Consider the following 16,455-nt stretch of genomic DNA (forward strand, 5'->3'; position numbering starts at 1 on the left):
AAGTGCAGAATAGAGCGTGAGCAGACAGGACGATGAGGAAAGTCACTGTATCAGAAAGCTCACTTTGATTCTGTTTACACCTTTATTCAGCTTAGGGGTTTGCTTTTATGTGTGTGTGGGGGGGGTGTCGTTTGATTTATTGTTTTGAGACAAGGTCTCATTATGTTGCCCAGGCTGGCCTAGGCAATCCCCCTGCCTCAGCTTCCCTGGTGCTGGAGTTATAGATGTGCACCACCACACCAGAAACAAAGAACTTTCTTGAAGTGCTTTTGCCTAGCAATGAGAAGGTTTTCAAAAATGTTTTCTTCCTAACTCTACCTATTTTGAAATTAGGCTGTGTTCATGCACACCCCTTCCACAAGGGCTTCTGTAGTCCATGTGTTTCTGATGTTGAAATTCAGGTTCCAAGGGTTCAGGTTTCAACAATTTTCACTAGAAAACACTCAAGGACGCAGTTGCTGGTAAAGGAAAGTGCTATTTTTATTTGATTTTGAATGTGTAGGTCCATTTAAAATCAATTATGCTTCCCCTTAAATCTTTTCCTTTTGCCCCTAGCCACTTTGGATCACATGATCAGGCCTAGGAGGAATGTGTCCAGACACCCAGACGCGTCCAGCTTGAGGTATGGGCATATGGCTCAAGAAGCAGCCAGCCAGTGAAGACATTCTCCAAAGCAGCGCAATTTGGCCTGTAGAGTTTGTTACCCTGCCTGGTTGGGACTTCACTAGCTGTGTCCCCACTTCCAGGGTTCCTCTAAACCTATGTGGTCTGATTATGATTCAGAGTGAGAACCATAGTTGTCATCTTTAGAACTATAGAATCTCTGAAAGACCCCTAACTTTATAAATGGGAGAACTGTACCCAAGGTCACACCTCCCATTGTTGACAATGCCAAAACTGAGATTCCCAAACTCAAGTCAGACGTCCTTCTACAAGACCTCCAAGAAAGCCACTACCAGAAAGCTGTACCTCCAGCTCCTGTAACATCTAAAGCAAGCAGATGTGGAATGATCAACACCGATGAGAAAGACTTGTGGGAGGGGTCCAGATGAGCCAGGCTCAGCTCAGAAACACAGCACTGCACAGTCTCCCCCTCCCTCAGGAAGGTCATGGTAACAGACCCCCACCCCCGCAGGACTCTCCTGGCTTCAGCACTGAACCATGCATGGAAGCGTGCTTTCCCATGATCCTCAACTCCCTGCTGACTGAGGCAGGTTCCAACTGGTATGGATCATAATGGTGAGCTGGCCACCAGTGTGGGAATCCAGCTGAGCCAGACAGCAAGTTACATGCTACAAAATCCAGTTCCCACTTAAGCTGACTGACATGGGGGCTCTTAGCAAACAGGCGTGTCTCTCTTTGTTCTCTGTTCTCAGACACAGAACTCTCTGCAAGTGCTCATGAACATGCTCACCAGAGGAGAGCCGAATCCAGGAAGAAGGGGTTCGTGAAAGACAGGAGCAGCTATGATTCTCCTCGCTTACCCAAGCCCTGAGGAGGAGAAAATGATGACAGCCAGGCACATTCTGCTGTCTAGGTCTCCAACAAGCACAGACTCTGTGTCTGAGATAAAGCTAATGTAGCAACCTCGGATGTCCTAAAAGACATGAAGAGAAAGAGAGCTGCTCAAAGGGAATGAGGGGCTGGTGAGACTCTGTGAGGAGCTCGAGGCAGCTGAGAAGTGAAAGGCATGTCATTTGGTAGCTGGTGGTCACTTAGGAAAACCTAGAGAGGACTGAAGAGGAAGAATCGAAAAGTATTCCTCCTTTTTGGAGACAGGGTCTACTCACATATAGACCAAGCTAGCCTTGAACTCCCAGAGATCTACTAGTCTGCCTCCCGAGTGCTAAGACTCAAGATGTATGCCCTCACACCCAGCCAAATAGTTTATTTTAAAAGAATAATGGGGAAGGGAATAGGTCTATGACATGGATGTGACAGTTTTGTTTTAATCTTGAAAGTCCTTTGATAGGCTGTGTAGAGAGAGCTACGCAATGGAGAGAGCCTGCAGAGCCCTGGAAGTGAAAAACAGAACCTTTAGAGAGCATAGCTGGGATCAGGAAATACAGAACTAGAAGTACAGGGAAGGAAGGGAGGGAGGCGGCACACACACACCGGTCAGTAGGAAGAAAGGCAGTGGGCAGGAAGCCCTCGGTTAGCAACTCTCCTAGTAAAACAGATGGGGAGCTGTCATCGGCTAACAACAAAGACGAGGGACACATATCAGAGGCGCATAATACCAAGTTCAAGAATTTCCAATCAATACTGAGGCTGCAGCTCCACACCTGCCATGCTTAGATGACAGAGAGAGAGAGAGAGAGAGAGAGAGAGACAGAGACAGAGACAGAGACAGAGACAGAGACAGAGAGACAGAGACAGAGAGACAGACAGAGACAGAGAGACAGACAGAAAGCAGGAAGCTGGGGAGGTTGGGGCCTGGATTCAGGCTGGGAAGAGGAGGGAATCCTAGATAGGACTGAAAGTCTGGGAGACAAGAAAGGGATGTAGTAGATGTAGCCATGGAGATGGACAAAGGGAGAGCAAGCGCCTAGGAGTGAGTGAAGTGGAGAAAGGAGCCACAGAGGCAAACCCTCAGCTCAGAAGTGCTTCAATAAGTGACCAATGCAGTAGGAATGGAGGTGAAGCAGAGCCTAGCAAAAAGGGGGACTTAGATATCAAGAGGCACACAAAGACCTGTGGCTAAACTAGGGACAGGAAGCCAACATTGACTGGCTTTCCAACAATGTCTCACATAGAGCAACGTGCAAGGAGGCCAGGTAGCTGCCATTCTGTGTTCCTACAGCAGTCATGTATGTACCTGTTGCTAGAATTCAAGAGGTTTGAAATGCCCATATTCTGTGGGAGAAGCTTTGCAAGTGCATCCTGTATCAGTTTTTGTACTAAAATCCCCTTTGTGTCCCCTGAAGCTGCCCTACTATTGCATTTCTCAGCACAGCCAGAAACAAGTTTCTTATCTTCTAGGGCTGCACACAACCAGAACTCAGTGCATTCCCATTGCTTGATTTTGTCCATGACCAAACAGCTTAGCCGACTTTACAATGGGACCATGGGAAAATGAGTCAGGATCCAGTGAAAATGAGCCAGAGTTACTTAGTGAACAGGTGTTTGCTTTTGTTAATTTTTAAGCTTCCAGTTCTGTTTTCTGCATGCAAAAAAAAAAAACTTTTAACCTTGGTCCCAGGAGGAATTCCACAAACTAACAAGTATAGGGAAGAAGTGATGGACCAGCGCTCCACATCCTTAAAGAAAAAAAGGCATCTCTCTTCCCTATCTGCCCTGCTCAAATGCCCAAAGGAAGTATCTTACCACAGAGGGGCGAAGAGAAGTGCCCACCACACATCCAAGATCTCTGGGCCCAGAGGCTGGTTCTTGCTCTAACAGGACACACTCTACGATGAGTACCAAGAGAAGAGAACCCAAGCTTTGAACCAGGCATTTCCATTTTATGGCCACAGTCTCCAACTGCTCTAGGAAAGGCTGTTAGGTTTCAAGCTATCACAGTGTTTGGTGGCTTTCCAGTGCCAAACACCATGAAGACTATAGTAGGAATACAGGCCACAAAAGGAAGGATGCCCAACGACAGGCATTAGGAAGGTAAGAACTGAAGGAACTTCATCAGACCAATCAGAGAAAAAGACGCAAAAATCAAAAGAGAAACAGCCTAAGCCCCAACCAAAAACCTTTGTGAGCACAAGGAGCGAAGACTGCTTTCAAAGGTTACCTACCTAAGAGTAAACTGAAGACTTGGCTGCCTGGAACTAGACAGCAGGGTACACGAAAGCCCATCTACTGCAGACAGCTTGGCAGCAGCACTGCTGAAAACAAGACAGTGGGCAGGGCTTGCTTCAAAGGGAAGAAGCTCCCTCAGCCTGATGGAATAGGGGTCACCTCACTGACTCACCCGCAAAAAAAGTTTTTGGTAAAAAGAAAACTGCTTCCCAGGAAAAGCCCTATGAATAATCACTTCCTTAAACTACACCTCTTCACAAAAACAAAGCCGCAGCCCAAGAATCCCCTGAAGTCAGCCACGCTACGCCTCAGGACACTGAAACGTCAGGCCCATCAGCAGTACAATCTAGTAGGTCCTTCCTCAGCCAAACCCTTGCTTGGGAAGAAGCCTGTCCCTGTATGTGTCTCAGAGGCTTCCTCTCAAACACCCTGCCATGCTACAGTGATCCGCCCACAATGTGGCCTGTGGCTCTGTTGCCACCAGTTCAGTCCCATGGCTTCCAGAAAGCCTTTCTGCATTCTGTGAGGACTACAACCCCAATGTATCCTCAAGGTCACCTAAGGCTTCTCACCTCTCAATTTTCTCCTTCTCTACCCTCAGCCTACTAATGCCTAAGCAGACTCCTACCGGTCACTCCAGCCTTCTCCAAGCTCCAACAACAAAGGGTGACAGAGTTTGGGCTGCTTCTGAGCTGTGAGCAGCATGGCCACAGTTCTGATCTTTGGCTGAATAAAAAAGAGATCTAGGATCATAGGCCGGAGAGGCCTGACGTGCTGCGCTGGCTGTGGGTCATTCTTGCCAGGGACCTCAGTCCCTGCGGCAGATACCTCATCACATCTGTCCCAAGTAGAACTCAAGATGCAGATGTCTGAATAGAGGGGATTGAGGAAGAGCCACTGACACACATACCAGTCACTTCTGGGAAGGCAGGACACAGAGGGACAGTCTCTGAAGCTGGCATCTTCTGGGGTGTGAGTGAAAACTGCCACCCAGCTCAGCCAAGAGTGTCAAACTACACACAGCATTTCAAAGTGACCACCTACATCCTACTCAGGAAAGCAGACATGAAAAGCAAGTACCCTGAAAACCGTTAGAACCCAAATAGGCACCGATTGAGACCTAGGGCCTCGAGAAGCCTCCATTATTCTGCCAGTGGCAGATGCCTCTGTCCCCACAGGACGAGCAAAGGCAAACAGTGACAATCTTTGGCTGTGCTGGGACAGGGACCACAGGCCTGTCATATATCCAAACCTCACTTCCTTTCTTGTACCCGTGTCTAAGCCAGGAGTTCAGACACACACGGTGCTCCTGAGCCCTGGCTGCAGAGAGGTGAGCCAAGTGTGCTCTACTCAGCTGAGAGAGCTCGTCAAGGAAGCCAGGTCCTCCTGAGCCTGAAGAGGCGTAGAACCTGTGTGTCGGTTACTCTGGCAATGAGGACCATCTCCCCCTTCCCTGTTTTACTGAAATCGTCTTTATGGTGGGTGCACTATGGCTCCCAAATGAACACTGGAGATGCTAATGATGAAGGGAGCGTCGCGCTCAGCACGACTCATCTCACAGCCACGTTCTGGAGAGGATGAGCTGAAGGATGGGGAGGGATGGTCTCAGGGACAAGGACACCAGCCGCCATCGTGCCCCACCTCCTTCCAGTTCTCACACCTGCGAGATGCTGTTGGTCAAACGAAACGACACTCTCTTCGTCTTCTCATTCTCCTGAGATAAAAGATAAGTCGGAACACTCAGATCTGGATTTATTAAACTGCAGGAGACCAGGGTCAGGACTGGGCCCTCCAGAGCTAATGCCTTCTACCCTGGAAATGCGATCACAGAGCTCACCGAGGGCCCTGTGTACTAAGTGTTGCAGATAGTCAGGGGTTGATGACCAGCCCTCGGCACACAGGAGGCCAGCAGCACATTTCAGAGAAATTTAACAATGGCTGCATGGAGTAGCACACGCCTGTAATCCTAGCACTTGGGAGGAAGAAGTAGGGGGACTGTCACAAGTTTAAGGCAGCCTGACCTCTATAGCTAGTTCCAATCCAGTGTCGAGAAAGCTTCTTTCAAAAAAAAGGAAGAAAGGTTGGAAAGAAAGATGGAAGTAGGGAGGGGAGGAAGGAAGAGGAAAAGGAAGAGGAAAAGGGAGGGAGGGACACAAGAAGGAAGGAAGGGGGGAAGGAAAGAAATTGATCTTTCGGACCTATACAGGTGAGACGAACCAGAAAGTCCTAAAAGTCTCTCTGTTGTGAGCAACCCCCATGCTCCCTTTTTTATATCAAGGACCTAAAAGGGTCCCTTCTGTTCTCCGCTAGCCAAGGTAGGCACTGATAGCAAGCAATTCTCTTTCTATGGGTATCACGATCGTAGAGTAGTCTAATGAGTATGGAGCTGGGTGTCAGAACACTTGTGCACCGTAGATCTGTGAGCTTGCCAGAGGACCCTGGGCAGGAACATAGGCCCCTCACGATTCCCGGCTTCACTGATAGCTGGAGTAATGGCTTCTACCACCCTACCTATCTCATATGCTAAATCGCTGAGAGTGAAGTTTCATCTTGTGCTCTCCATACGATTCCCAGGTGCCCCCTTGCCAACATCATCACCCATCCACCTTACCCACTGGCTGGCAGAAGCTCTTTACCATATGCCGCCGTCGCCTCTTGGGCTGGATGCCTTCCTGCATGTAGGGAGGCCATGGGAAGCCCTGAGGAGTTGAACAGCCACTCTCGCCAGATACGTCCTCAGAGTCTGAATCCTCTTGCTGGGGCTGGGCAAAGCATTTGTCTGGGTAGATCTCCTTGAGCCAGCCCTCAAAGAACACTTCCAGACAGCGGCCAGCCTCTGCAACCTCCGAGTCAGGCTAAGGAGGAGAGACGGCAGTGTTCTAGCCTGCTTCTACCAGGCCATCTCCTCTTATGCCCTCCACCAGGAGGGACACAGGAAGTACAAGCCTGGCTGGCCTATGGAATATCATCCTGAGAGACCTGGAACTTGGCTCATTCTCCTAGGACTCAAGATAACCCATTTGGCAGCTATCTAGGTAGATACCCACAGTTGACCAGTTTCGAGCACCTCACCAACTCCCCCATCCAAGTCCATGCTTAGGGCCCACATTTGGGAGAGAGCTTTTAAACCACAGACAACTCCAGAGATCTGCTTCCAAATTCTCTTACCCATACCCTAAGCCCATCTAAGAGCCACTGTGAAATAGTGAAAACAAGCCCAACATACATAATTAAACTTAGCACAGTTCCAGAACATCAGGCGCACGTCTGACACCACTTCCTCTGGAGTGGTGTAATGAGCTGGGTCCTTCTTTTGCAGTTTCCTCCGGATGATCGACAGGTCCATGGGCCTCTTGATAATCTGGTAATAATGCCTGGCCTTAGGGAAGGAGAGAAGGGAAGGAGGAGAAGAAGAGAAAATTAGTGTAGGAATACACAGAAAAGAAGAGGTGAGAGTGCGTTGGAATGTAAGTGAAGGTACAGAAGAGATGAGAAACAAAGTGTAGGCAGAGAAAGAGGAAGAGATGTCTCTGGCTAAGTCAGGTCTGATGCAGTAGCAGTGAGGGAGAGGAAGAAACAGGAATGCCCATGTCCCCTTGGTGTCCCCACCGCAGAAAGGAAAGAAGCAGGCAGAACCAGCAGGGGCCTCCTTACCAGGGGGCTGACTGGTTCGTGGAAGGGCAGGCTGAGGCTGTTGCAGCACAGGGACAGGACCAGCTTCTCACACTTCTGCAGAAACCACAAGGGGCAAGGGGCACATTGTCCTGGCTCCGCCTCAATGAAAACTAAGGGTGGTAACCTGAGTAACTGGCTCTGACCCCAACGGTGCCAGCCACCCTAAGAAGGCAGTTTGAGCTCCCAGGCCAGTGGAAAACTATTTGGAAAGGAACAGTCATATAAATTCCCAGAGGCCAAGTCATCAGGCTTGGCTCATGAGAGCACCTTAAAAGCACATACACGCATGCATGAATGCACGCATGCCAGAAGCTCTTGTGTTGAAGGCTTGGTCCCAGGGCAACAGTTAGGAGGCAGGGCCTTTGGAAGGTGACTTAATCAGGACTCTGGCCTTACATAAGGATCAGTCCACTTCTGGACTGATAGGAGCTGCCAAACCTTTAAGAGGTGGTGACGAGTAGGAGGAAGTGGGTACAGTTTGTCCCCGGAGCCCCTTCTCTGTTCCTGCCTTCTGACATACATGAGGTAAGCTCTGTCCTCCCACACACTCCCCACTGTAATGTTCCTGCCCCTCCACAGCCCTGGGAACAATGAGACCGAGTGACCATGAAATGCAGCCCTGAGTCATAATAGACCTGTTGTGCTGTAAGTTGACTATCCTGGTTATTTTGTCACAATGATGGGAAGCTGACCAATAACACCCCCCTCCCAAAAAAGGCTTGCCATCCTCTCGGAGCAAAGACTTCTCTGTAGGCACAAGGGACTGCCTCACATAGAAGACATTTCCCCAAACCCTCCCTACCTTCTGGTCATACATGCTCAGGCCAGGAAGTGCACGCACTCCAGGATGACTGTAGCGTGCGTTCTCACAGTCGTACTCCATCTCAGGCTGCGTCAGGCTGCGGCACAGGGTGCACACCCATTCTCCCCTGCACAGAAGGTGGGGCCATATTAGAACTCAGCATCCTTCCCTGACCCTCTGCCCAGAATAGGCATAGAGAAGTGGGGTGATGATGAAGTAAGAAACTGCATCAATGACTGGATGCCTACTAGCCACAAGCTTGAAAGAAGTGAAATAAATGAAGATGGCATGAATTCAGAAAAGCACAGGAGATAGCAGGGAGCAGGGCCAAGCATGAGACAAATCTGTTGCAGAAGCACCACTGCACAGTCTACAGCCTCACAGATCTGGACTTGGTTCAGGCCCAAGTAAGTCCATCCTGGGAGTGCTGTGGGCCCGGTCAGAATCATGATATGACCCTGAAGTTAATGCTACTAGCCAGGTGATGGCATGACTCACCCTGGGAAGCTGAGCAAGGCTGGCACATGGCAGGAAAGGTGATACACTTTGGGGCAGCGGTCACAGCACAGCAGCTCCCCACCATTGATGCACACAGCACAGAAGTCCTCATTCTCTATGGGAGCTGGGATGCACTTCTTGGCTCCCAGAGTTCGGGGAATGAGTCTGTGTTCATCAGATGTGCCGTCCACCTCTAGCGGCCGCTGCCCAGTCAGAGATGTGACAGTGACCTTTCTTCCCCCGAGACCTGGGCCCTGGTTGGCATCAGACAGGCTGCTCTGGCTGACCTTGGGGAAGAAGTGAGTCTGAGCAGTTGGAGTACAGCATGGAAAAGTGGTTGGCAGGGCTGGGGACGGGAAGATGGACAGAAACGGAGCACTTGCTACAAGGACCTCTTACTCCAGGGCCACAAACCAGCCAAATCCCAGCTCAACCCTGCTGTATCTCACAGATCCCACACAGCATAGGACAAGGCTAGCTACAGTCCCACTGGAGATCACAAAAGGCCCAGCAGCAACAAAGAAGAGGAGCTCCTGGACCAAGCTCCTGGACCATACCTTAATGGACATGCTGGAAGACTCGGCGCCACACTCAATCACCAGGAGGAAGCTCCCATCCTGGCTATTTTTCTGGGGCTTCAACTTGAACACAGGCATCTCTCCTGATGGGGCAGCACAGATCTTGAGCCTCTCCAGTCGCACATAGGGGATCTTGGGCTCACTGCCAATAGCGCTATAGTAAAAGAGACACCCTGGGTCTCAGCAGGAGCCGCAGATACCTCAGGCTCATTTATGGTCCCACAACAGAATGCCGTTCAAGGCTTCCTCGGTTAACCCTTTCCAGATCCACATTCTGCCCCTTGTGAAGCTCCACCCTGCCAATCCTGTCAGACACCGGAAAGATCTCCAACCATCTGTAGTCAAAAGAGGGCTCCGTGAAGAGCAAGTGCCTACCTAACGATGCCTGCCCACAACTGTCACAGGCGTCCAACCACAGCGACCCACTTGAGGGTCTGCAGGAGGTGACAATGGGTATAGACAAAACTCTGCTTCTAGTTCATGTACAGGATTACTTCCTGTACCAACCTCTCAGGACAGGAAGCTGAGGGTGAGAAAGTTGGCCAAGAGCCATTACCTGCTGTTCGAATTCTCTTTTGTATCCAGCTCTAGGGCTCCTTGTTCAAAATTCTCATATTCTAAAAGAAAAAGACAAATGAAAGAGCCGTGACATGCATTTGTGGCAAGATTCTATCACTGAGACCCTCCACTTCTCTCTATCCTCCGAACTTTTGGTCACACACCTGCCACGCAATTGTTACCAACAGTGTATTCATCCTGGTGGTGACAATGCTACGGGAGAATGAAACCCATGATCCTTTTGGCAAAGAAGAGGGCAGACGATTCTCAGAGGCTGCCGACAGGCAACAGCAAAGAGCTTAGAAATCGCCTGTTTCCCATCACTAGTATTATCTCTTGTCATTCTCTGCAGCCTCTGCTACTGCAGCTCCCCTGGAAGCCAGCGCACAGCAATCAACACGGATGAGTGGGGAACAGCAGTGGGGCACAAACAGGAGCTCCCGTTTATCAGCACTGTCCTACTCACTCTCCTTGGGCAAAGCTGGGTCTAAAATGTTCATTCAGTTGCACATAAAATAGGGTTATTCCTCTATGTAATAAGGACCAACGACTTTTCAGTTGGTCTGTCAATACAAAGAGAAAAATAATCTAGTGGGTGGAATTGTTGTTCTTGTATGTATTGGGGGCCTACAAATAGACTGATCCATTTCAAAATAATAATATCATACAAGAAAAAGTCCTAAGTGGCCAGTAGTTCACTCTAACTTCTTGATTAGCCCTTATCAGATGAAACAAAACACTGAACCACTTTAAGAAAGGGAAATCAGGGGGCTGGCTAGACAGCTCATGGGTTTAGTGCTTGTTATCAAGTCTGACAACCTGTGTTCAAACCCCAGGAACCACATGATGGAAGGAAAAAAACCAACTCCCTAAGAAGAAATCCAGGGGTCCAAAGTCCCTTCACTATGAGGCATTGCTCAAATCCACATGACTGATGAGTACTTGGAAAACTCTTGCTGCTGTTATAGAATGGGTAGCTGAGTGATTTCACTGTGCTCTTTTGTCCCCCAACCCTATGCAGTAGTTTAATGAGTCCCGTTTACTGAGGCAGATGGCAGATACCCATTTCACAAAGGACATCCATCAGATGTGCCCTTTCACTCAACATTTTGCCAAGGCTAGCTCTTCTGGAGTGATTCCTTCCACTGTGCCTGCATACAAAGCTGGGCTCCCCAGGATGTGTTCTGTAGGGAAGGTATCGAGGGGGCCACACACAGACCAGTGCTGCCCAGGGTTAGGGATGCAGAAGCATGTGCGTTACTTCTGAGGGACAGAAGCAAACTCAGACTTATAAGCATTCCCCAGACTGAGGCCGACCGCGCACCATGCCTGGAGGTGCTGAGTGAGCTGATCGGGGCTGTGGCCGACGGCAAAGACTCACTCAAGCCTCACCTTTCAGGTTCCGGGACTGCTGCGGGGCAGCAGCTGTGCTGATCACTGGAGCCAAGAGAGGTTTTTTCACAGACAGGTTAATTGGTTCCTCCAGTTCTGAGGGAATAGCCAAATCCTTGGGATCATCCAGACTGGGGGCTGTGGGACCTTGTCCTACTGAGTCTGTGAAACGGGTACCATCCTCACTTTCCAGCTGTCAAAGGTGAAAAGTCAACAATCAAACCTGACACTGTGGCCATCAGTAGAACTGCTAAGTTAAGGCTAAGATAAGAGGCTGCCAGTGGCCACCCTTTTGCATCATCATAAACAAAAGTTGAGTGCCACTTTCCTAAGACCTACCTTACACAAGGCATTCCCCAGGGAGGACTCAGCCCCATCCCTGGGTCCCAGGCTCTCTGCAGTTGGGCCAGACCCAGGACTGGATACGGATCTGGGCTCCACGTGCAGGTCAGAAACTGGAGGCATGCCCTGCAGAGGACAAGTGGCCAGACTTGGCACAGCCTGGGTGTGCCCAGACACTAGGCTGGGCCCAGCTTGTGAGTGCGTGCTCGCCAGGCTTGTGATGGCCTGGGAGGAATCACCCCTCGGGTTGGGCGTGGACTGGAAGGCGCCACGCACAAGGTTTGGCACAGGCTGCAGGTGGCTGGCTGTCAGGCTTGGCATGGCATGGTTTGAAACACTCATCAGGCTGGACACAGTTTGTGAGGGGCCACTCAGTAAGCTCGGAATTGTGTGGGTGGGAGCAGCCGTCAGGCTGCTCACCCTGTGGATCTGTGGCTCGATGGTCCTCGCCAGCCTCGTAGATGACAATTCCATCTCCACAGTGTTGGAGAAGCCCATGATGCTCACTGAGGTGGCGTGCTGCAGAAAGGGGCATAGGTAGAGTCGAACTGTCAACTGGGAATGTAAGAAGAGGGGGACCCACCCCTCAAGAGCTCTGAACTTCCATTTGCCTGCATTTACGGGCTGCTCCTGGGAGCTAAGGCAGCATGTGAAGGGCTGTCCCAGTTCCCACCACCAAGGAGTAGAGGGAGGCACAAACTAAAGGGTGTGTGTGTGTGTGTGTGTGTGTGTGTGTGTGTGTGTGTGTGTGTGTTTTTTTTAAAAGCAACAGAGACAGAAGAAAAGGAGAGACCCTACCATCTGACCATCTGACCATCTGACCATCTGACCTGGACTACATGTCCCATGGCCTGTGTCTCCCAACTCTAGTCCTGTACTTAAGCAAAGGTGTCTTGGGACTTTCTAATTTCACATTTCTAGTCTTGATGAATACTATCTGTGGCTCCTCTTCCTTCCCTTTAAGGAATCTCATGGATCAAGCTGTAATTTGCTTCAGAACTGCTCCTTGGAAAGCAAGCCCAAAGTTCCAAAGAATCTCATTCTGTCCAGGGGAACCCAGGTCAACTCCAGAACTTGCAGCAAGCTTCAGCTTGTACTAGCATTGGATTTCATCAAGGTAACAGAAGGTCTTTTCTAGCCCTGGTATACCTGCCAAGTGTCGCTCCAAAGCACAGAAAGGGAACTTCAGAGTGACTCCTAACATGGCCGGAGGGGTGGGGCCATCAAATGGGCTCAGACTGTTCCAATCAGAAATCTAACCACCCAGAAGCCTAAGAGGTGACTTAAAACATTAATGAAAGGGAGAAGGCGGGGGTGATTTCAGTAGCTGATTGTATATGGGTTTTCAGATTTGAAGAAACAGATTTGACGGAGTGAGAAGGCAGGAGACCAGTTTTAAATGTAACTTTCATGAATTCAGGACTTTAACAAGCCTGTGCTTGAAGGAAAAAAAAAGATTGAATCTACAGCAGTTTGTCTGCTTTTGAAAAATCAAAGAGGAAGCACCAGAGTGTGCAGCTCTAGACTCTCAAGATCAATGTCCCAAACCTGTCTTTCTTCCCCATGTGTGAAGTGCTCAAATTTCCCGAGGGCAGTAAACACTTCAATACGTTCTCAGGTTTCAATATAAAGATAATAAAGCTTTTCCCTAGTAAAGAAAGAAGATCTTCCTTCCCATGAGTGCCATGCCTGGTGGCATAGCTCTGAAAGTCAGATGTGAGGAGGGAACATCATAGGGGCACCCCTTCCTGCCCCCAAGCTAACACTAGGCCCTGTGATTCAGATCTAACCATTACTTCTGCAGTGCCAACCCCTAACCTACTTTCCTGTCTCCTAGACAACAGGAGTGGCCTCCTTTGAGCAGACACACTTGGAAACACCCAACAGGCCACACCACTTTTCATTAAACCCTGCAGCGTGCTCAGTCCCTCGGGATGAATACAAACATGCCCAAGAGACTCCCAAGACCCAGGTGACCTGTGCCTCATCCTTAACAGCCCCGAATCAAACAACCCACCCGGTGCCACTCCGTGATCCAGGCCTTCAGACACAGTCTTTAAGCTCCTGAAACAAATCAGAGGACCCTGGCAGCCCTCGCCCCCTTCCAGAGAGCCTGCTTTCTCTGCACAGAACATTTCTCTTGCTTTAGCTCCCTGTCCTCTTGCCAAATAGAGCTCTGCACCACTGCCAGGGTGTGCTGGTGGTGGCGGTTGCTGCTGCTGTTGTTGTAAGGTTCTTTTATCCTCAAGTGTAGACCATATCCCCACTCCATGATGCTCCCATAATACTGGTCCTTTCAGCCTCCCGGTCCTTTTGTGATGTATTGACCAGTTGCTGTCCCCTGTGAAACTAAACGCCCTCAAAGCATAGACTTTGGTGTACCTTGTTTACCCACTTTATTCCTAGACCCTAAAGCAGTGTCCCAGTGAATACGTGGCATGATGAGCTAATCGAAATTTCAAAACAGTATCGAGGGACTACTATTGAATCTAGAAATGCTGAGGCGGGTAAACACCAGCTTTGTCCTGCTCACAACTGACTCTGCACGTCTTCCCCAGAATCGGGTTGGCCTGGAGAGCTGAAGTCTAGTGATTCGTTTATTATTTATTTTTATTATTATTACATGTAAGGTAAGTGACTGGGGTTTACATGCACTGTCTCAGTTAAGCCCATATCCTATACATAAAATAAATAACTTCACACATACACACATACATGCATGCACATATGCACATACATGGCATTTCTGGGACCTATCTAAACCATGTTAAGTACTTTTGATACTTTTCTGTCTCTGTGGAACATAGTGCCACCTACCACTAAACTAAAATGTACTTATTTCATGTGCAAGAAGTGGAGAATCAAGAGCTTCGTGATATTCTGCTGTCAGGGCCACAAGTGAGTGGAGCTAGAGCAGGACCACAGACGCGAGTAGAGCCAGGGAGGAGAGCAGGGCTTCTAAGAGCACCCCGGGGTTGGAGAAGGGCTTGGGAATGTGGCCTCACAATGACCAAGGCTTCACTCACAGAAAGAGCTTCTGCCAGGAGGCAAGGTACACTTTGCAGTACCCAGTGTGGTTCAGAGGCCAAGCAAGAAAGAACAAAAGTGGATTCCTGCCATAAGGCCTCACACGAGCATGGCTTTCTACTAACCAATCTGAACTGCTAACTGGAGACGGACACCTCACCATCACACATAAAACCTTCAGGCCTCATAAAGTATGTATTTTGAAGTTTGCAAGTGAAAGTCAACTATTTTCTAGTTCAGAAAGGAAGAGTCAAAATACCAAGAAACATTTGTGCTGTTGCTGAACTCAGGTCTTTAGAGGACGAGGGGCGACCACCCTGAGACTAAGAACCCATTCTTAATACCCTTAGTTAGTTTAGCATCAGCTCACCTGCTCCTAACTTCCTCCTCCTCCACACCTGTGCGTTAGGGACTTTTGCCCTCCCCATCTCATTAATTCGTTTGTTTGTTGAGACAGGGTCTCGCTGTGTAGCTGAGGAAGACCTTGAACTTCTGATCTTCCTGCCTCCACCTTTCAAGTGCTCCCTACTACACCCAGTTCTACGAGGCACTAAAGATGGAACTCAGGGTACTGCGCACGCTAAGCAAGCAACTGGGCTCCATGCCAGGCCTATCTCCTCCTTTTTGTCTGCCTGTGTGAACACTCCTCTGTCTTTTCATCTGTCCTCACTTACCAGATTGCCTGAGATCTCCCTGTCTGTCTTTTCTTGCAACCACCCATGCAGTTCTTTACACAGCCCTTGACCTGTCTAGTGGTTTTCCTGTAACCTGCTGCCCGCCCTCTCCCACTTCACCACCTACGTCTCCCTCTGGAGTTCAATGTATTGACAATACTGTTCTAGTGTTTGCCACATGGTATTCTCAAAATTCAGTAACAAGAAGGAAAATTGAGACACAGTGATTACCCAGATTTCCCAAGTCCATCTAGGCCCAAGAATAGGAATCTTGGTCTAGCCTGGGAAGCCTGCTGGATGATCTTAACTTTTTGCCATTGGCTAGAAATTCAGTATCCTAGTGAGAAGCAATTGTGAAATAATAAACAGACACATAGCATACATGTCCTGAGTTTATTATGTCTCTGGTTCTTCCAGCAAGATAACATTTCTGCAGATAAAGCAGTATACGGCATAATGTTCCTCATCGACTCATCCCCCATTATCTGAAACATACTTTTTTTAACAACAAAATAGATTAGTTTAAGAACATTATTTTTGCTGGGCAGTGGTGACCCATGCCTTTAATCCCAGCACTCAGGAGGTAGAGACAGGCCGATCTCTGAGTTTGAGGCCAGCCTGCCCTACAGAGTGAGTTTCAAGACAGTCAGGGCTACACAGAGAAACCCTGTCTAGAAAACAGAACAAAATAAAACAGCCATTCTTTTGGGTGGGATGACTTCTAAAACTTTAACTATGACAGTCTCACTAAGCAGAACAAATGGAACCAAACACACAAATGAACGGCTGAAAATGCTCGGAGTCCAGTGATGGTTTCAGGGTCTCTTCAGAGTGGAAGCTTAACGTGTCCTTTCAGCAACCTCATATGGTGGCCTTTCTTCAGGTGAAGTTGTCGTCTTCTTTCTTGGGGACTTGCATCATATAAATCCTAACTCCCTACTTCTAATCTCCTCGTTGCTTGAATGTAGAGAATGAGCCGCTTCTTAGGCTGATCATGGCCGTGAACTCCTTTAGTCCCAGCACTCAGGAGGCAGAGGCCGGAGAATCCCTGATTCCTGAGTGTGAGCCAGTGTGGTCTGCAGAGAGTTCCAGGACAGCCAGGACCACACAGAGAGACCCTGTCTCAAAGCCGCACACCGAGAGAGAGGGACAGAGAGAG

The 16,455-nt window shown here is 49.1% G+C and overlaps 1 protein-coding gene across 10 annotated transcripts in view; it reads right to left on the reverse strand.

Moving 5' to 3' along the window:
* Nucleotides 1-455: 455 nt before the first annotated feature.
* The window catches only part of Trim66 (tripartite motif-containing 66), a 68,091-nt gene continuing 52,091 nt past the window's right edge, over nucleotides 456-16,455 (reverse strand). For 5 of the 10 annotated variants that reach the window (XM_087570825.1, XM_087570811.1, XM_087570832.1 and 2 more), the window contains 10 exons: nucleotides 11,593-12,114; nucleotides 11,254-11,446; nucleotides 9,860-9,920; nucleotides 9,283-9,457; nucleotides 8,726-9,012; nucleotides 8,228-8,354; nucleotides 7,405-7,479; nucleotides 6,977-7,129; nucleotides 6,387-6,605; nucleotides 460-5,464 (listed from right to left, as the gene is read on the reverse strand). In XM_087570825.1, coding sequence (XP_087426951.1) covers nucleotides 5,405-5,464; nucleotides 6,387-6,605; nucleotides 6,977-7,129; nucleotides 7,405-7,479; nucleotides 8,228-8,354; nucleotides 8,726-9,012; nucleotides 9,283-9,457; nucleotides 9,860-9,920; nucleotides 11,254-11,446; nucleotides 11,593-12,114 — 1,872 coding nt within the window. In that variant the 3' untranslated portion in view covers nucleotides 460-5,404. 10 annotated transcript variants of the gene reach the window in all.

This window comes from Rattus norvegicus, chromosome 1 (assembly GCF_021556685.1).
Source record: "Rattus norvegicus strain SHRSP/BbbUtx chromosome 1, alternate assembly SHRSP_T2T, whole genome shotgun sequence".
Taxonomy (NCBI): domain Eukaryota; kingdom Metazoa; phylum Chordata; class Mammalia; order Rodentia; family Muridae; genus Rattus; species Rattus norvegicus.